The 20,429-nt window shown below is 45.7% G+C and overlaps 2 protein-coding genes and 3 non-coding genes across 8 annotated transcripts; all 5 read right to left on the bottom strand.

The window, feature by feature from the left end:
* Positions 1–54: 54 nt before the first annotated feature.
* On the bottom strand, positions 55–127 carry trnaa-agc (transfer RNA alanine (anticodon AGC)). Its single transcript has one exon. It is a non-coding gene; the product is annotated as a tRNA-Ala (tRNA).
* Positions 128–440: 313 nt separating this feature from the next.
* Positions 441–513, bottom strand: trnaa-agc (transfer RNA alanine (anticodon AGC)). Its single transcript has one exon. It is a non-coding gene; the product is annotated as a tRNA-Ala (tRNA).
* A 651-nt stretch (positions 514–1,164) lies between these two features.
* On the bottom strand, positions 1,165–1,237 carry trnaa-agc (transfer RNA alanine (anticodon AGC)). Its single transcript has one exon. It is a non-coding gene; the product is annotated as a tRNA-Ala (tRNA).
* A 153-nt stretch (positions 1,238–1,390) lies between these two features.
* mapre3a (microtubule-associated protein, RP/EB family, member 3a) lies at positions 1,391–7,905 on the bottom strand. Of its 2 annotated transcripts, none has more exons than XM_076023220.1 (7): positions 7,740–7,905; positions 5,457–5,585; positions 5,230–5,375; positions 4,939–5,131; positions 3,892–4,034; positions 3,613–3,765; positions 1,391–2,845 (listed from the first exon to the last, which is right to left on the bottom strand). In XM_076023220.1, exons 2-7 carry the CDS (start codon positions 5,575–5,577, stop codon positions 2,777–2,779), a joined length of 825 nt encoding a protein of 274 aa, XP_075879335.1. In that variant the 5' UTR covers positions 5,578–5,585; positions 7,740–7,905; the 3' UTR covers positions 1,391–2,776. The 2 variants fall into 2 exon arrangements, with proteins under 2 accessions (XP_075879335.1, XP_075879336.1); XM_076023221.1 differs by having other exon boundaries at positions 2,540–2,845; positions 4,975–5,131; positions 7,740–7,901.
* Positions 7,906–8,894: 989 nt separating this feature from the next.
* dpysl5a (dihydropyrimidinase like 5a) lies at positions 8,895–19,939 on the bottom strand. Of its 3 annotated transcripts, none has more exons than XM_076023217.1 (13): positions 19,641–19,939; positions 17,127–17,397; positions 14,268–14,426; positions 13,928–14,107; positions 13,659–13,727; positions 13,469–13,513; positions 13,305–13,380; positions 12,597–12,753; positions 12,360–12,501; positions 11,591–11,733; positions 11,264–11,471; positions 10,703–10,871; positions 8,895–10,519 (listed from the first exon to the last, which is right to left on the bottom strand). In XM_076023217.1, exons 1-13 carry the CDS (start codon positions 19,781–19,783, stop codon positions 10,434–10,436), a joined length of 1,848 nt encoding a protein of 615 aa, XP_075879332.1. In that variant the 5' UTR covers positions 19,784–19,939; the 3' UTR covers positions 8,895–10,433. The 3 variants fall into 3 exon arrangements, with proteins under 3 accessions (XP_075879332.1, XP_075879334.1, XP_075879333.1); XM_076023219.1 differs by having other exon boundaries at positions 19,645–19,791; XM_076023218.1 differs by lacking the exon at positions 19,641–19,939 and adding an exon at positions 17,475–17,592.
* Positions 19,940–20,429: the final 490 nt, after the last annotated feature.

The following is a 20,429-nucleotide window of genomic DNA, read 5'->3' as shown; positions in this document are numbered from 1 at the left end:
AACAATAATTTAGTTTTCTGTTCACACACGAAATTGAGGCGGGGGGAAAAACTTTGGAGGATGCGGGCATCGATCCCGCTACCTCTCGCATGCTAAGCGAGCGCTCTACCATTTGAGCTAATCCCCCGATGACATCATAGGTTTCGGTTTCGGAGTTAAAGATGTTGACCAACTGTTGAAACCTGTCATAACGTGACTGTCGGGGGATTAAAGGGCATTTTGTGTATCTACAATTATGCTGCAGGGCTAACACGGTGACGTTTGTGCCACAACAAACACTTCAGGATGAGTTTGACAGGACTCCTGTCAGGAGTAGACAGCATAGCCGGGGGAAAGGGGATCTAACAAAACGATTTTGCTGTAGCCGAGTGAAAGGGGACAACCAGTCAATGCATCGACAAACAGGACAAGACAGAAACACTTTCAAGGCCGAAAAAAGCTGGAGGATGCGGGCATCGATCCCGCTACCTCTCGCATGCTAAGCGAGCGCTCTACCATTTGAGCTAATCCCCCGGTAGTATCCATAGAGAAAGTAGCCCACCAATCCCACTTAGTACCGTCTACTAAGAAAAACCAAACGTTCTTTGTCTGGCAGGTTTTTTTGGTTGTTGTTGTTGTTGTTTTTTTTTAAGTGTATGTACATTTAAACGCTACGAAGTCAGTGCGGTAGAGTTCATATCGTGATGAAAACAATTTTGACGTTGAAGTAGAAGGGTTAAGTTAGGGCAACTGGACTTGTGATTTTGAAGACATTTCGCCTCTTATCCGAAAGGCTTCTTCAGTTCTGAAAAAGGGTGTTGGAGAGTCCCAGGTACTTAACCACCAGGTGGTGTGGGTGGGGCTTAGGCTGATTGTACCTTTTATTAGCAAGGTGTTGATTATCATTGAGATGTTGAGTATGCTTATAGAGCAGACTATGGTTGTTAAACATGACGACCCACTTAGGGTGCCTCCTTCTTCGGCCCTGCCTCCAACCCCTTATTTAGAACTGCAGAAGCCTTTCGGATGAGACGAAACGTCATCAAGATCACAAGAACACGCCACATTTGCCTTAAATTAATTCTTCTACCTGGCCCTTAACCCTTCTACCTCGATGACTGAAAACCTTCACAGACAATCGTGACGTATATTTGTTTTTAAAGAGCTAGAGATAGAAAAGGAAAGTGGAGGATGCGGGCATCGATCCCGCTACCTCTCGCATGCTAAGCGAGCGCTCTACCATTTGAGCTAATCCCCCGTTATGAATTTACCGATGTGTGCGTCTGACTCTCTGTCCATAAATTTAAGCGGATTCAACACAGTTTATGTCGACCTTTGCCTTCTTTTGATGGCTTTCATGAAAACTCACTGTTGCCCTCAAATTCCCCTCTTAAAACAAATGGAAAAACGATTATTTCACAACAGTTTATTCATTCAAAACTCAAAGATGAGTGTTCTGTAGATGTTTTACATGGTCGATGAATATGAGTTCCAGAGCAGACAGCAGCAAGGTTGCAAAATAAAAAATAGCCGGGGAAGGACGGGAAGACGTCCTCGGTTAACTAGATTCTATTGGTGACCAGTGAAGTGGACACAAATTTCTTTATTCTGACTTTCAAACTACCAACCCTGCACCCTGGGCAATCTCTTGTTAAACTCTACACACATTGTTAGGAAGTTGGGGGGGAGGGGAGAGGGAACACAGTAAAAGCTGTCATGTGACAATGTTTTCAACTTCACACAGCTTCAGGCGTCTTTGTATTTTAGGAAAAACTATTAGGACTGCTACAATCTCGAACCATGTTGTCGTTAACTTTCAGGATCCTTCTTTCCTCACCTTCTTGCTTTTCTTCTTCTTGGTGTCAACTTTAAGCATACCACTGCAATGAACCGGGATCGTGCGACATCAGACGGATTCTTCACACAAAATACATACATATACAAAATATCACTCATTCACAGTCAATTTAATAACATTCTCATGCTCAGATATGTTGCTGATCCACAACGAATAACCTCAAAGTACTGATCATACGCCCCGAGCCACGACACACGAGTTTCCTTCAGTCTCTCTTCATGCCGTGGACTCGCCATAATAGAAAACTAGAGCCTGATGTGGACTCAAGCAAGAACCATAGCTGGCATAACACAAACAGACTCAGCTTTCACGTACAGTAGCTTTTGCACCAATTTCGCTACAAAAGGTTAATCTAAATAAAACATAAATTAAATAATAAACAGGAATCTGCTATTAAAAAGTCACTTTCATTACAGTGTTGCAGCTCCGGGAGTGTCCTGATGGCACATTTCGAGCTGTGCTCTAATGAAAGTATCGCAGCGCACCAAAGGCAAATAAATAACTCCATGATGAGCAGAGACATTGTTCTTCTCAGAAATCACAATGTCGGCAATATTTACAGACTCAGAAATTCAACCTCTTGCCACGACCCACCTCCATGCCACGTTGGGTTCTGCGTTGCTCATGCTGTAATTACTGGGATATGTTGTACATGTACTGCTGTGGAGCAGGGAGGAGCAGCAAATGATGCTGTGGACTAACTGTGTATGTGTGGTATGTAGATGGCCGGAGGGCAGATGGGAGGGGGGAGGGCTACCAACCAATATACATATGAGAAAGAAAGGAAAAGCCTGACTCAGAGAGAGGGAGGGAGGGAGAGAGAGAACAGGCATAATGGCGAGTATTCAGAGAGCGTGCAGAGTAGAAAACCAATGAGGGCCAAAAAGAAAAGGAAAGACGGAGATACTGGGGGATGGTAGGAGACGAAGGATGAAGGGCTCAGTATTCATCCTGGTCCAGGTGAGCTTGTTCGTCAAGGTCTTCGTCTTCTGGAGGCGCAAAACCTTCCTGCAAAGCCAATTTAACCAAGGTTACTGAGGAGAAGCATCAGTTTTAGCTGAAAAAGCAGATTTTTCTGTTCTTTTTTTTTTTTTTTTTTAAGATTTGGATAGTGGTATAGAATAGGAATCAGGGGCAACTACTGCAGGTTTCAATTAAAAACCACAGAAGACAAAAAAGCATCAGCTCGTACAACACTTTTTGGAACTTCCCATCTGGTATGGACTTGCCATCCAGGGAAACTGATATGTCTCCATTGTGCACAGCAATTCATTGCCTAGATTTAAAAATAAGATGTTGTGATTCCACCCAAAAGGGAGTTGTTATTATTTAATTTTTTTTATCACACATTACTGTGTAATATCAACTAAACACTAGGTAAAAGGTGTGTGAGGGTCAATCCGTGCAGGTTATCAATATTTTACAGCATCAACAAGAGGTCAAAAGTCCAACAATGCAACAAATGCTGGGCTGCGTCAAATCTACATGACAAACTCAGCATGATTAAGGCCTGTGCATCAAGGTCCTGATTTAAGACTTTTAGAATTCTAAGACTATTCGGTCATCCTTGTTTTTCATAATCGACTATCAACAATGCTGAGAAAAATAATCTGTTTATGCAACTACAAGCGTATTTCTTGCAGCGAACGCGGTTTTTACACATGTCCCGGAACAACTTTGTTCCACTAAAATTAAACTTAGTGCTTAGTAGATGGGAAGTTCCCTCCTGAGGCGCAGCGGCTGCTAAATTGCAGCAAACCTCTGTGACAGGATACCTCTGTTGCGTAGAGAATGTCGATTATCTTGCTGAGGACGGGGTTGCTTTCGCTCTCGTGTTCCTGGCAGATCAGCTCGATGTCCCGAAGTTTGCTGAAGTAGAAGTCTCTCTCCTTCTCTAGTCCGTCTACAGTCAACTTCAGTTCCATCAACTGAAAAATGGAGGTAGAGAAAAATTGAATCCTCACATGTTGCCCCCGGAAATACGTCCTCAAGTCACATTTAAAACAGACGAGATTCCACAGATAATACACCGACAGAACGATTGATTTCCCGACCTGTTGATTTAATTCCATGATCTCCGCATCGCTCCCACCATTTCTGGACAATGACGGATTCTTCCTCAATGCTGGAGTGTTGTGTTGGACCCGCTGTGGTGTTGGCATGTTTTTAGGGACTGTGGGTGACGTCCTCTGTGGCCCTGTGTCAGTCAGAGACAATCAGATACTGTATGTTTACTTCTCAAAGAGGAGAAAACAAAAATAAAATGAAAAGATTAATAATTTGCCATAAAAAAAAAGGCTTTTAGCATTGAGGCGATGGATATAGCACATTATAGAGAGCTGATGCTTTTTATTTTGAACTACAGAAACTGCAAATTTTGCAGCACGGATTCGTAAAAAGCCAATTTCTTTTGCCATTAAAAAAAGGTCCAAACCTCTATAAGTGCGTCTGCACACATGAGCATCATTTATAACACATATCACCACTGTCTTATAAATGCAGTGAGGCCTACAACCACACAGCAGGCTCTGACACGTCCAATCAGGTCATTACGACTTCTAAAGCAGGAAGCTTTTGCGGAGACGGGGCCAGGCTGCTCAGGCCGATGTTACTCTGGTTAGTAGAATGAGACAAATCCATTGGTTGGTCAATCCAGCTTTCAGGATAAGAGAGAGAGAGAGAGACAGAGAGAGACAGAGTTCAAGTAAGAGACAGAGGGAGAGAGAGAGAGAGAGAGAGAGAGAGAGACATGGAACTGCAGCGGTGCACCTGCAGCCGGATGGAACAGCTGCGCTCGATCGTTTCACCGCAATCAGAACCGGGGAGAACCTCCTTCCACTGGTCGCAGCGACGATGCCTTCGGTGCCAGCGGGTGCCGCGGCTGGGTGTCACACTAACGCACACCGCGTCATGTGCTTGTGTGAATGGGCGAGCGTTGTGAGATGGTTCTAAGAGGGCGGCAGCGGCTCATTGTGCAGATCGTGCAGCTCACGCCACTTGCTTGCAGGGAGCAGCGCTTTGGGAGCCACATCCAAAAGCTCGGGAGGGGAGGGGCAGGGGGCAGACCGTGCAGCAGACGGCGGGTCGACAGTGGGCTTTACCTGGGTTTCTCTTTGGTCTGTGGATAAAGTGATCACCTGGGTTGGGGGGAGGGGCCACGTCCTGGCCCTGTCTGGCGAGTAGCGGGTCGTACTCCTTGCCGTCGTAGTTGGCGTCGAAGAACTTCTTGAACCACTGCACAAACTCAAAGTTGTCCTGGAACTTCCCTTTGACAAGCTTCTCCACGGGGATGATCTGCCAAACGGAGGGAGAGCGGGACCGACAAGTTTAATCAAACTCCCGCCGGACGGCCAGAAAAAATAAGACGGGGGCGGAGCGAAAGTTTGCCTGACTTTGTCGACGCTCATCCGTTTAAAAGCCGCCTGGAGAACTTTGAAGTTGTGTATATATTCGTGCTCCAGCTTGGCTTGGAACTTGACCTTCTTCAGCAGGATGCAACCGGGAAACAACATGTCCATGAACTGGCAGTAGGCCGCCCCTGCAGGGCACAGAGAAGAAGCCGCGGCCGTTAGAACAAGAGCATCGTCAACTTTGCTCGCAGCGTAGCGTCTGTCCTCACCTGAACACATCTGCTCGATCTTGGTGTAGGTGAGGTGCAAGGAGTCGTTGACCCACGCCAGCATGTCATGTCGGCTGAGGTTGTCAATGGACACAGACGTGGCGTACACATTCACTGCCATCCCCCTACCTGGAAGGACGGAGGAGGGGAAAAAAAAACAGAAGAAAATTGAAGAAATTAAAGGGCTGGATTTTATCCATTCGATAATCTAATCCACAAAAATATGTGCACAGAGTTTGGTTAATTGACAATAAATCCAGTTGAAGTATGAGAGACGTTAAAGGGGTAATTAAATATTGTTGCATATTGTTCTATGTAACGTCTTACAAAATCACAGTTTCACAGTTTATGTCTTCAAAAATGGAGGCCCAGTAACACTGAAATCAAATGCACATTTAATGTCACGTTAATACATGATCAGTGAATCAATAGTCAATATTAAATTGATCAGAGTTCTTCTGGGACAACACTGGACCAGCACCTTTCTTGCTCTACTTGTAGATGCACCACCACGTCACAGTGTGAGATTCAGAGGTCAGATTGAGTTATAAAGCACCTTTTATGACATCATGTTGACCAAAGTACCTCAAAGAAGGAAGTTAAAATGAGAAATTAAAAAAAAACAACCAAACAAACAATGAATCAAATTTAGTGTGAATAAACGTGGGCATGCTAATGATACAAGACAACATTGCATGAAATCACTGCAAAAAAATAAAATAAAATAAAAAAAGAGTCATGCCAAGTTTGGCTCTCCTGGGATTTTCTAATGCCGGCTGTATCCTACAGTCACATCCAACTGCAAAGATATTTTGCACATTCCCCCCCGATAAATTATTTAAGACTTTGACTAATTTATTCTATATACGCTGAGGATTAGAGTGGATTATGAGCTGCGGCAGTGATGAGCCTGTTGAACCCACTTTGCCATTCGTCACTTTGCCCTAAATATGAAAAAAAAAAAAAAAGCCACTTGATTTTGTAAATACCGTGTAAACACGGCGGCGGCTGAGCGGCATCTTCGGTTTCAGTTTAATCTGCAGATGTGTTGCGAGTGTAATCCCCATCCACTCCCCCAACCCAGCACAGGCCAGCCCAGCCCGGCCCACCCCAAGATTAAACAGAAATGCCCTGATGTTTGGTGTTGAGCAGCTTTTTACACATCTGGCAGCGAGCAAACAGCCTCGTATTTATTATTTTTTGCTGATGCTGCACAGCCGTTGCCGCTCACTTTGCACGCTCTCTGGTCACCTCATGTCAGCTGTGACATCTTGAAAGTGCACATCCATCCCACGCACTCCAAAAAAAAAAAAGAAAAGAAAAAATGACTGCAAAATAAAGGTCACACACACACACACACACACACACACACACACACACACACACACACACCGCTCCTGGCTTGCAGGTGACTGTGTGTGTGTTTGTGACGTCACCACGTTCTCACACAGGAATTTCTGCCGCCGCTGCCACTGATAATAGGATGGAGACCTTCCTTCGCACTCTGTGTGTGTGTGTGTGTGTGTGTGTGTGAGAGAGAGAGAGAGAAAGAGAAAGAAAGAGGGAGAGAGAGACAACAGCTGCATGATTGTTAAGCTAAATAATAATAACATGGTGATGATAAGACTTCTGGGTGCAGGTTGAGTCTGCTTACAGAGGCCTTGCAGCGGGTGTCGGGCTGCGTGTGCGCGAGTGTGCGCGCGCGTGGTGGTATTGGCTGACGATATCTAATGAATGTATGTATGTATACGTCGTTGCATCGTGAGATTCTATTCTCCTCAGATTAATAAATATATCTGCAGCTAGACAGGCCTTTATATTAGCCGAGCTTCCGCCAGGACCGCAGCGGGATCAAAGAGGAGTGAAGGGTCCAGAATGTGACCGGAATCAACGGGGTTGGCGGCGGGTCTGACGTTCGCAGACCCGGTCTGAGAACAATAAATGTGGCCGCTTTCGCCGGCTGATTTACCCAAATAAAGAAGGAGGAGGGGAGTTAGCGGGAGGGAGAGAGAGCGAGAGAAGGAGAAGAAGAAGAAGAAGAAGAGAGAGGGGAGAGGGAAAAAAAAAAAAAAAAAAAAAACCCAGCCGCAGAGCTCGGCTAGCGGCCCCCTCTACAGGCCTCCCGGAATAGCTCAGCTCCGACGGTGGGAAATAACCCGAGAGAGGACCGCAAAGAAAGGGAAAGCAGCGGCGCCCTCGCCAAAAATATTACTGACGGGAGGAAAAGCACAATACAAGACAGCGAACACGCCGCCCCCACGCAGCCAGACGTCCGTTACTCACTGTGGTGTTTTTTCCTCTCCCCCCGGGTGTGTCCGTGTTGTGTTTTGTCACGCTGGCCGTGTGCTCCGTGTGTGTCAATGCCCCGGCGCTGTCGTCGTTGTTGTCAGACCGTACGCGGCGGCGGCGGCGGTGCAGTGCTTGGTAACGGGCCGCCCTGTCTGGGGCTGCAACAATCCGCGTCGCACTGCGCATGCGCCCCGACTCCATGCTGCTAGAGGTTCATTATTATAAATAGGACTTTGGCCCTCGTTCCAGCGCAGACACATGATGTGCGGCCGCCTAGATCCTGGCTGTGCCTGGCTGACCTTTTGTTTGTTTTAGTTTACAGTCAGGTTCAGAGTGCACAAAAAACTGACGTTCAATATTATATTGATTTATTATTATGATTCATTTCAAGCAAGATTGAGGCAACATAAAAATTAATTATTAGGAAAAATCATGTTGGCCTGGTATGAGGCAGATGTGAAAAGTGTGTACATTTGACAAACTAGGTTTTAGTTTGTTTTTATCCAAACTAAATCTTCATTGATCAGTGACCCAATATTCTCCCCAATTCAGCATCCCTCATCTTGCTTAGCACATTTTCATTCTGTCATATATTTGACTGATCTAATTGTAATTTTCAAATTGTTCTTTTGCTGTCTTCATTAAACTTATAATTTGCAGTTTCTCAATTCTAGTTCTTTATTCCCTCAAATTAGTCTTTTCGTTTATTTACACACCTGTGTCAATAAACTTGATGCAGATACGTTGCATCCGACCATATGTTAGGATACATGATTATAACTGTGGACAAAGCCCATGCAAATGTGGTGAGAACATGCAAACAGAAAGGAACTTCCCGGCTTAGAATTGCAACCAGAACCTTCTGAAGCACTGAGCCAAGTTCATGGTCATAATACCTGACTGGTAGCACCTATTAGATACAGAGCCACACGAGCAAAAAGTACAGAATGGGGTTTACACAAAACAAAAATCAGAAAATGAAATTCATGTTCCAAGAGGGAAATGTTGTCCTGATAGTCCGGGCCTCTGATTGAACCCCTAGAGATCATAAGCCAGAACGTTTTTGAAAGTATCTGAGTAGAGTTTAAATAAGAAAAACCTCAACCCGAATGGCGCTGAAGAGCTACAGGTCAGCAATCAGACACAGGATTCAGAGATTCCACTGTGGTTTATTTGCACTCAAATCATGTGATAAAGAGCTGCGAGACAAAATGAGAGATGAAAGGAATCCAATGTGACGACACATTGTTCAGCACCAGTGTACAGTTGGGGTGGGGAGGTGGGGGTGTCACCAGAGCCTCTACAAAACGGGGAGGGGACAAGTCAAAAGGATATTTGTTCAAGATAACTGGGTCTAAACAAGATCAAATCCCCATTTAGCTGCATAAACATAAACAAAGAGAGGAAAAAAAATCACAGACATTCACAGTATCCTGCGACTAAAAACAAACCAACAACAAAAACTGGGGTTGCAGTATCAGTGCTTTTTTTTTAACGTTACGTTTCTTTAGTCCTTTCTAAACAAGCATGTCTGTCGGTTATGACGCTTTTGTGGCTCCTGCAGGAGTGCTACTCGTTGGCCAGCAGCTTTTTTAAAGTCCAGATCAGTCGTCGCTTCACAGTGATGTGGAACATCAGAGCACGGCACCGGTGGAAAAAAGTGCCCTCTGTCGAAAAGAGACGGTGAATCACCTGCAGCGGCAGCATGCGACGGTGTGTTTGTGGGTGTCGTGTGAGGACAAAAAGGCAGTGTGGGTGAGACTTTGTTTCTGTTTGGGTTATTTTTTTTTTTTGTTGCCGCCTGTGGATGATGGAGACAATCACAACAGGATGCCACGCGATGCAATGCATCACCGGTGCGTGTTACCGTAAGTTCAACCTATGCTACCATGCACAGTACTCACAGCGTAGGTTCATTCACATTTGGTGGGGGTGGAACGGAGGTGTGTTCTGCTATAAGGCTGTAAACGGGATCTGAAATGCTAACGCTGACAGGAAACTCTAACACAAAAAAAACACACAGAGAACTGATAAGAAAATATACAAAATAAATAGATCAAACACAACTTCTTTAAAAAAAGAAAGAAGGATATATTCAGCTTCCAGTATGACATTTATCACCAATTGGTTGATGTCAAAAACTGGCATCCTAATGTCATGCTGACACCCTGGTAATAATTTAACATGTTTTAATTGACTGTGGCTGGCAGTAAAAAGACATTTGTGACATTTGTGACAAATAAATCATGTAAAAAGGCATCTAGAACATGATACAAGTGCAAATTCATATTGTACAGTGAGGTAAGACAAACGTATCATAAAAACTCGACTCACTCGCATATTTCCTAAGACTTTTGGCTACTTTGCCCCAATGAGATCGACCTAAACCGCCGGCATCTCGCTTTAATTATGTGCCTGCATTCGCTTCGAAACATCTGCTGAAAATTTGCTCACTATATTTACCTAGCCGTGCTTTTGTTTGACCCTTTATCCAGTATTATAACAGTAATGATGTTTAACATATTACACTCTCCCTGTGTAACTGTGCTGAGTTCAAATTAAAACATTTTTTTTTTATCCCTCATAAAGACATTCTAAGCTTCCAAGGAAAAAAAAAAGGGGGGGGGGGGAAAGACATGTCTTGTTGCTTGGCTGTACGTTTCCCCCTCTCGCATCATTGGTCAGAGGTTACCAGATCCCACTGGATCTTCCTCCAGGCGGAGCAAGGATCCGGGCCGAGGATCTCTTTGGAATGTTGTCATCGAACTGGGCGCCTGGAAAAGAGGAGCCAAGAGGGACAACAATGACATTGTTTGCAATGTGCTCTCTTACCACTAGATGTCACCAAACCTTCCTCACTGATCCTTTAAAAATGGTCTATTATTATAAAGCTCTTTCAATGTTTTGGTTTAATGACATGACAAACATTTTCATTTTCCCAAAATGCTCCATCGTACCAGACAGGCTGAAGCTGGACTCCTGGAGGTCCCTCACGCCTCCGTGTCGGGTACAGGGACGAGTGGGCGTGTCCAGGTCCGAAGCTCCCATGTCCCTCTTTCCTGAGTTGACCACCGCAGCAACTTCCCCGTTGTAGGGCTCCCGCTCAACAGGTTTCACAGCCTGGACCTGATGGGTTTCACAGGAAGGGTGTGTAACAAGTTATCTCCCTCGGGCACCCACTTGATTGGATTCAATCTTAAATATGGATCATCTCGGAGTCATGCAGCTAAAGACACTTTTCAAAAGCAATAAATGGCTAAAAATATGAAAAAAAATGTTGGTGAAAGTAGGCTGCAGGGAACGAAAATTTGCAGACAGTTTAGAGTTAAAACAGGACAGGGTTAGGAGGAAATGAGATGCAGAAGCTAAAAGCAAGAACATATATGAAGTAAAGTAAAAGAGACGTTTTTCTTTCTAATAAATGTTTTTCGTGATGTGATGCATGACAAATACACTGTCCAGCCAATAAGACTTTGAGATATGAGATCAATCTGAACGAGTCTCGACTTGTCTAGTACCTTTGCTCTCTGCACCATCTTCTTGTACAGGTAATCTGGGAAGGTCCTCATGGGGCAGAACTTCCCCGAGCCCTGAGCGCACGTGAACATGTCATTTTCGTAGACCAGACGGCCGCGGCTGATGGTGACCAAGGGAACGCCGTGGCAGCGGAGGCCCTCGTACAGGTTGACGTCGCCTCCCTGGACCTGGTTGTCTACAGAGATGATCCTGCGGAAAACAACAGCGCACGTCAGACAAAGACTTCAGAGAAGTGATGGGGATAAAAGCTTGCAGGGAGCCGCCAGCCACTCGATGATGACGATGAAAGGCTGGATCGAGTTTCATACTTGGATCCCTCGGGGTCCCAGACCACCACATCAGCATCTGCTCCCGGGATGATCCTTCCTTTCCTGGGGTAGAGGTTGTAGATCTTGGCTGCGTTGGCGCTGGTGACTGCCACGAAGCGGTTCTCATCTATCTTTCCTCCAATCTGTGGCATACAACAATCATGAAATTTGAAGGTCCAGTGTGTAATATTTGGCCTGATTTACAATTTTTATATCGGCAAAAGCTTAATATACTGCCCATAAATACATTAACAAAAGGATATAATCGCAGTACAATACAAGTAACTTGTTTTTCCTACCTGTAGAACACATCTTATTTATACATAAGAAGATACTAACTGGGAGCAAAGATCTTGCTGCCATATTTCTAAGGAAGCTAGTGTGGGAAATCCAGTTCGCCTGACAACACATTTCACATTTAGGGTAAACGCTCGCATCCTCAAGTGAACCAACAAAGAAGAAGGTAGACAAGCTATTTAGGCCCTGGTCTGAATACGAGCTATGTAGGCCCTCCGTAGTTCACCGGCAAGCTCGGGAGAGGGAGGGTGAGCGGGTGAGCGCTGCAATCTATAATGTAACCACTTGATGCTGCTGTTTCTTCTCAAAGTCTCCAAATATTACACACTTACTTGACCATTAACATGTACTCATAAATCTTCAGATTGACTATGAACCCTCAGCGTTAGCTTCCATAAAGGAGTAACGAGTAGACCGTCGCAGATTTGCGGCTCCGAGGGAGGCTTTTGAGGAACAAAAGGGCCTCACATACCACTCCTTTCTCCCAGATGACGCTCATGCGGTCCTGGACGCCGGGGAGCCCGTGGGGGATCTTGGTGAAGTCATCCTTTCCCATGGCTCTCTGCTTGATGGTGAAGGGACGGTGGTCAGACGCCACAACGTTCAGGGTGTCGCTGCAGCGGCAGAGCAAAGAGCGACGGCGGAGGAGGGGTTAGAACCTGCAACGCTCTATAATGTCAAGATGAAGCAAGAGGTTCCTCTTCCTCACCTTCCCAGCAGGCTCATCAGGTAGTTGGGAGTCCCGGGGTCTAGGCGGAGAGGAGGCACGGTGACGTGGGCGGCGGCCTGGGCCCAGTCTGGGTGGTAGTACTGCATGCCGTTCAGCACAGAGTGAGCGGTGGTGGTTTCTCCGTGGACCACCTTTCCTGGGAGCGGAGGGGGATATCAATATATTCAAATCCAGTCAATTACTACCACTATACTACTACTTTTACTACAACAGTACTCGGTAGTAGTCATAGTATTGAAATTCACCAGCAGTCACAGGTGACTCTGTGCTGAAAGTACTACTACATACTACTGTACCATTATTATTAATAATAATAATAATAATAATAATAGTAGTAGCAGTAGTAGTACCTGTAGTTGTTATATATCAGTAAAGAGTGACATGTGAATATTAATTGATACTACAACTGTTACTACTACTACTACTACTAATAACTTTAATAAATACTTCCTTTTTTATTTTTATATTTTTAATCAGGTGCCAATTTTTGAACATTATTACACAAGTCTAAGCATGAAAAGTTAATTCAGGTTTCCTTTTCTAATGAATAATTCATGGAGGTAACTGCAAAACTTGGAGTTGTGCTTGTACGGCCTACTAGACTCGTGTTTAAAGGCGTTTCATTTCCTCTCTTTAAAAGTCACTTCTGGCCTTGTAAATGGTTTTTCGCCGACAGTCATGCGTTACCCTGCATCTTGGCCGTCGCCACCACCTCTCCGGCAGCCATGCTGGACACGTTGACAAGGTAGACTGGGCAGTGGGCCTGGCAGGAAGCACACACTGACATTGAGGCTTCCATCACACATAAAAATCTGAGGGAATTCTAAATGTTCAAGCGGTCTGCGACTCACCCTGTTGCCGATAGTTATCGCCCTGTGAACGGCTTCTGCTTCCAGCTGTAAGAAAAAAAGGGATAAATTATAAATGAAATGAGATGGATGGGATAAAATGTGAGGAATCCTGGTGGCACGCGGTGATTAAACTGGTTCAGTTTTCAAAATGCTGATGATCGTCACAATAAATGTGCATAATCTATCGCACCTCTTCAGGCCTGCTGATTTCTATCCCCTCTGGGCCGCTGATGCCCAGATCCAAAGCTTCTTTTGCACCCTGAAAGCAGCCAAAACAGAGCCCATGAATAATGCATAGAACAAATTAGTGCAAAAGTGTATGTAGGGGTTTGGGTGAGGGAGGGGGGGGGGGTTTAAAAAAAATCAGTCTACTAACAGAATAAATTAAAGACCATGTTAATTCAGTTAACTTAATGTTGCGTGGAAGATGGGGAGGAGGAGGCCCCGCCCCTTCCTCACCTCGGCCACCAGCTCGCCATTCTCGGCGTGCACTCTGGCGATGGCGCCGATGTCCTTGCAGTGCTGCAGAACCTGGAAGAGCTCGCCGTCTCTCAGCATGAACATGTCTTTATAGGCCATGAACATCTGGAAGGAGTTCACCCCTTTTTCCCTCACCAGCGTCTCCATCTCGGCCTGCACCTGCAAGGGAGGGGCAGAGGCTTAAATTGCATTTAAATAGGAGTCGTGGGAATAGAATCTGTTTAGGCCCGGTTCGTCGTCTACACAGACACGGAAATCTTCCTTAAAAAAGTCAAAAAGCTTTCTGATAACAGTGAGAAGCAGCTGGCTGCAGCAGTACCTTAGGTCCCCACCAAGTGACTCCCACATGCAGAGCGTAGTCACAGCAGGTCTTGGAGTCGGCGGCGCTGCGACATTTCTCGTAGGCCTCCAGCAGAGACTCGTTCCTCTCAGGCAGCACGTGTCCGATCACCATGGTTGTGCCTCCCGCCAGAGCAGCCTGGGAGAGAAATCACCAGGTCACCTCGACATCCAGGCACGACACACCGTTGAATGTGAAATATAAAGTCATACATATGTTAATTGATATATAATGTACAGTGTTGGCGAGTAATCTGTTACGAAGTAATCCACGAATGCAATTAAAGTAATTTTTTTAGTAACGGAGTAATGAAACAGGATTACTGTGGCAAAACTGGTAATTATATCATAATTACTTTATCAAGTAACGATTCCATTACTTTTCTATTTTGCAAGCTAAAAATGTCTTACTATCCACAAAATGTGTGAAATTTAGAAAAACAACCGGAAACAGTGATGTCGCAGACTGATGATGCAGATCATTGATATGTGACGACGCACCAAAACAGGCATGGCGGCGGCAAAAGACAAAACAGCAACTGCGTTTGTAGCTGGAATGACAAACATTATTTTGAGTTCATCTAGTCTATTGTGGTTTGTTGTACGCTATGTGCAGGAAACACGACGTCCTCAGCTGTTACTTTATCTCTTTTTGACTAAAGTAATTAGAAATTAGTAATTGATTACTTATGAAACAAAGTAGTCCAATAAGTTATCAAATTGCTTTTTAAAGAAGTAATCAGTAGTTGGATTACTTTTATGGAGTAATCCCAACAACAGTACTCCTGTATTTCAGTTTTTTCTAGTTTTCTAAGTGTGAGCTGAACAGAAATTGACCTCGCTAACTACGTGAAAGCCCCCCCCCCCCAAAAAAAAAAGGCTTAATCTTGTGGGTCATTTGCGGACGACTGCTGAGAGGGAATTTAAATCCTCCCGTAGTTTGAGCAAAGGATTTACAGCGCCATCACACAACATTCACACATACACACAGATTTAACGGCGAACCTTTAATGTTGTGCGCACGTATCTAAACACACTGGGCAACAACACACAGCAAGCAACAAGAGTGGGCAACTTCTCCAGGACGGCTCCAAACCTGGGGCCAGGATGAGCCGTGACAACCGCGGCGAGGCAGCGCACAGAGTGTGTTTTGTGTACGAGTGTGTGCTTCACTGAGCATCTGTCAGCTGACCCTGGAGAGTGTGGCGGAGGAGAGGTGGGGGCCAGAGGGGTAAAAGAGGTGGGGGCGAGGGTAAGGGAGGAGGCGGGAGGGGGGGTCTGAGAACCATTGTCTCTCTCTCTCCACAATGAGCACGAGAGAAAAGGCCTTGCAGCAGTCTTTGCAGCAGCCTAGCCGTACCCATGGAAACACATAAGGGGAATGTGGCCTATCAGGGATCAGGGGAGGGATGGAGGGAAGGAGGGAGGGGCATAGAGGGGTGGGAGCGCGGTGAGGGAAAACGTGAAAAAAAAAAAAAAAAATGGTGCCTCCAGCCCACCAGTTGTCCATCATCCTCGCAGCGTTGCAAGGATTCTTGATGAGTCACCCGTGAAGCCGAGGCAGTCTGGGCCGCCCCTGTCTGACCAGCCGCCGTGACCAATGCGAGCCTCATTATTTATTTATGGCGGTCCCAGCTGCAGCGGAGTGCCGACATCATCTTATTGCAGTGCAGCACGAACCTGCGGCCGGCAACCTTCTGACCCCTCAGGAACACTGACTAACAAAAAAAATTATAGAAACGGTAACGACCAGGGCTGGGCCGGAGACGGGAAGTTCTCTGTGCTCTAGTTTTGGAAGTCTGGTGGCGCGTGAAGTGGGTTAGCAGACGGTTAGCTGGTGGCTATCACTGTATCCCTGATTTTTAAACTCAAGGCGACCTACTGATGTGTCGTAGTGAAGAATAGATTGACACAGGACACCTGCTACTAGCTAGCTAGCTGGTCTTTAGGAATGCTTATTTTCTTTAGGAGCAGCTAAAGGCTATAACCGCCTCCACCTCCACCTCCAGGTTAGAGCTTTCCAGGATGAATTGGTGAAAATTCAGACCTGGATTTTTGGGGCATTGCATTTACATTTGGAAATGACAAGGTTAGAAAATGATATTCATGTAACAACAAGAAAGGGCCAGAAAACAGTCAGTCGGCCGACAACATCTCAGACACTGGACTACTTTTATTTACAATAAGAAGCATTTGCGAAACAATACTGTAATTATATTTAACTATTGTTGAAAGGTGGAGACTTCAAATAAGCCCACTGAGGTTTTTGCCTCTCCCTGCACTGTTCCATTATCATTTGTTATGTTTATGTATACTCTGCTTTTCTAATTGTCCAAAATAAATAAAATCTAAATCAGTGCAGCGGTAAACCTTTGGATCGGCTGTTAAAAAAAAGAAAAAGAAAACATCCACAGTGTTTAATTTAAATTCATACTTCTGTGAGATGGATCGTATTGATTAAGGCTCATAGTAAAGTATAGTAATTCTAAGTGTCATTTTCATGCTCTCTGTGTAACACCACTGTTCTAGTTCACTGCCCTCATTTTTCCAGGCGTCGGGAGAAGTTGTGACTAAAATAAACAACACGTTTGACGTAGAAAATTGGGGGGGAAAAAATCAAATAGCTGCTTCATTTCATTTCCAAACTGTTTGAAGAAGCCTCGGCGCCGTCACGTCTCGGCTAAAATTAGAAACCAGCGTCTCTCGGAAAGACAACGCAGACTCGGCGTCAGAAGCGGGATCAGTGCAGAGAGTCCGGCTGAATTTAGCACAAAGTCAGGACTCGGCTCGGGCCTCGGATCTGCCGGTCCCCCCCCCCTTTTTTTTTTTTTTTTTTTACCTTGGTGCCGCTGTAAAAGTCGTCGGCCGAGGTGGCGTTCATGAAGCTCTCCTCCAGGTGGACGCTGGTGTCGATGCCGCCCGGCAGCACCAGCTTGCCTGAGGCGTCGATCACCTTGGCTCCGCCCGGGATCATCAGCTCCTTGCCCACCTGCTGGATGATGCCGTTCTCGATGTAGACGTCGGCCTCCTGGGTGCAGTCGTCGTTGACCACTTTGCCGCCCTTTACCAGGATGCGCGCCATGGCTGAGCTGGAAGACATGGCTATAGCTCTGCGGGAAGAGAGGGGAGACAGAGACTCTGGTGAACATCAGCCGTTTTCAAGTCAAGAGATGAAGACTTCCACTACCTCATGCCGTCGCCGGAGTCGTAAAGTCTAGCGGGGACAAGAAGCAGTGAGGCTGCTGCGACTGACATCAGCGACTGGGCTGAGTCGGCTGTGTCAGTCACCGCCTGTGACCTCCTCCTGACGTCCCAGTCCAACAGAAAGAAAGGAGCTGAGTCCAGCAGACAGGAATCAATAAGGGCATTATTATGAAAGGAGCGGAGCTGCTTCAGGCTCCTAACAGTGATACACTCCCCTGTTAATGTTACAGCCAGTGATAATAGTGGGTGTAAGAGAGAGAAGAAAAAGGTTTATGAAGCAAGTTGCTTTTCTGTGTGAGGAACTGCACAATAGCAGGGGCGACACAATGGGTTGTGTTGTCCTGCCGTACAAGTCGACATGACATCATAGATTTGAATAAAGCCAAGTTGCACTTGTCCTGGAAAAGATGGTCTAAAATGCTAAATTATACAAATCCCATTAATGCTTTTAAAGAAAACTGCTTTTTTTAAAAAAAATAATGAGAAAGGTGTCACCGGCAAAGTTTATTGTTTTCAGGAAACAAATTCTAGCTGTAAAATAATTGTGTAAAGATTTTACAGGGTCCAAAGTGTTTGTAACATCAGCACTGTAGCGAAGTGGCTGGGATGTGGATTTGATGACACAACAAGCAGAATGACTCACAAAAAAACAACAACAATATAACACAGTGCTGACGTCTTTTGTCTGCGAGCGTTGACCGAGCAGCGCCTTAACGGGTGGCGGGCCGTCTGTAGGTCAGTAAGGCGCCACCTGATTGGCCGCATCCCACAACTTACCGGAGCCTCTTTTTGCGACACTTGTGACACATAGACAAATACATTTGAACGGTATCGTGCAGCTCTCGGTCAGAGTTGCATCACAACAGACTTACGGTGACTTTAAATTCCTTAATGGACTATTTGGACAACGTGTGATGGTATTTCATAAAACTGCGTCCAGGCCGGAATTATTTCACACTGGCAAACACACGCAGAGGCGCTGAGCTGCGTGAACTCACCATCTCTATTAGCCTGTTTAATTGTTTTGGTTTTTTTAAGCTGCTGGCCTCCAGTTACTTTTCTTCTCCTGTTTTAAATACAACTAAACTCTCCGTTTCTCCTTTTTTCTCTCTCTATATCTCTCTCACACACACACACACACACACACACACACACACACACACACAAAGACTAACCACACCGGGAAGAGTGTCAGTGATTATCTCTCCATCATTAACAAAGAAAGCACCCCCCACCTTACAAAAAAAAAAAAAAGGAGATGAGCCTCCTCCCCTCTACATCACTCTGCTGGTAGGGATGTGGTGTCTGCCGTGCGTGCCTGCGTGTGTGCCTGCGTGCCTGCGTGCGTACGAGGGTGCGGCAACTGCTACTGCATGGCATGAAGACACTCTGAGATGAGAGAGAAGAGATGCGGTGTGGCTGCAGGGCGTGCAGGGCGTGCACGCGGCTGATGGTCACTGTGATAAAGTGGTTGCTATCTTAAATTTCTTCAAAAGGCCTGGGCCGCGCTCAGCCATCCCTCTGGAAGATGGTTAATGGTAGAGTTAGTAATGAATTAGAATTCAATAAAAACAAAAATGAGAAACAATTTCTGCAACTAATATCTATCTATCTATCTATCTATCTATCTATCTGTCTGTCTGTCTGTCTGTCTGTCTGTCTAAATACACTGGTGTTGAGATTGTTGCAGCGTCAGATTTGAAAACGCAACATGGTCCAGATTTAACATTATTTCCCCCTCTAATTATATACTGTTTCTTATTAAATTACCCCCCCAACTTCAATAAAAACCACCAGTCGTGGCACCAGGCCGGAGGTGTGCGAGAGTCCCAGCCGCTGTGCCATCATCACATGATGACACTTGCACTTGTGCCACTTGACACAAAGAAGCTGATCTCCATCCGGCGTGATCGTCTCCATCCGCGACCCATAAACTCCAGGGCTCCTGGATCCGCCTCAGTCCTACGCCGGATCCAACCATTGGAACCGCGGTGCCATCACAAAAGCTCCACCCGGCCGGGTGGCAGCAGGTGCACTTACTCCTAGGTGCGTGTGCGTGTGCGTGTGTGTGTGTGTTATAGCCTCCGGCTCCGGCTCCGGCTCCGGCGCGCACGGAAACAAAGTGGCCCGAGGCGACGACGCGGCTCACCTACCTTCTCCTCCTCCTGCACAGGCCTGCTGGGCTGCTGCTGCTGCTGCTGCTGCTGCTGCTGCTGATCCACTCGGGTCTCCTGCTTCCAGGAACAGGAGCGGCGATGGAACTTCCCTTAGAATACACACTCTCACACGCATACGCAAGACACACACTCGCACTCACACACACACATGCAATCAGGGACGCACCAGATGGATGCCTTCCTAGCCGGTGTAGGACCGTCAAACCCGCAGGATCATCATCGGTGTGAGGTGAGCGTGCGTTCACTGCCTACTTCCGGTTCCGGCTTTCCTCAATAAAATGCTGATGTCCAGGTAAGTTGATGTGAACAACCCAGAACATATTTCGGACGTTTAATACAGATGTAAATTAAGCCAAAATTAGATATTTTTAATAACTGGCATTCATATAAATCAACCATTCCTGTAATTTCTCAGCTCGTACCACGCTAATAACAGTTTTGAAACTTTCTTTTAACCAGCCGATACACCTTGACTGGGCCATGACTATTGATCTTTTTTTTATATTTATCATCCAACAACTGTAGTATCAAATGAAAACCGGCAAATGAGCAGTCTGACATATCTGATAACATTTAACATATTTCAAATCAACGGTATCTGACGCCAACAGGTTAACGCAGGGGTGGGCGAACCCTTTTGACCTATGGGCCACAAAATCTGACAGAGGGGCCGGAGCAGGAGCAGATTGAAGACTCACCTCACTGGAGGAAAAATATCAAGGGATGTGTAGAAAACACTTGCTTGCGTGCTTTAATGTCAA

Source organism: Nelusetta ayraudi, unplaced genomic scaffold (genome assembly GCF_046127955.1).
Source record: "Nelusetta ayraudi isolate G7.1 ecotype Tasmania unplaced genomic scaffold, CSIRO-AGI_Nayr_v1 ptg000015l, whole genome shotgun sequence".
NCBI classification, from domain to species: domain Eukaryota; kingdom Metazoa; phylum Chordata; class Actinopteri; order Tetraodontiformes; family Monacanthidae; genus Nelusetta; species Nelusetta ayraudi.
The sequence above is the reverse complement of the archived record's forward strand: the minus strand, read 5'-3'. Positions and strand labels throughout refer to the sequence as shown.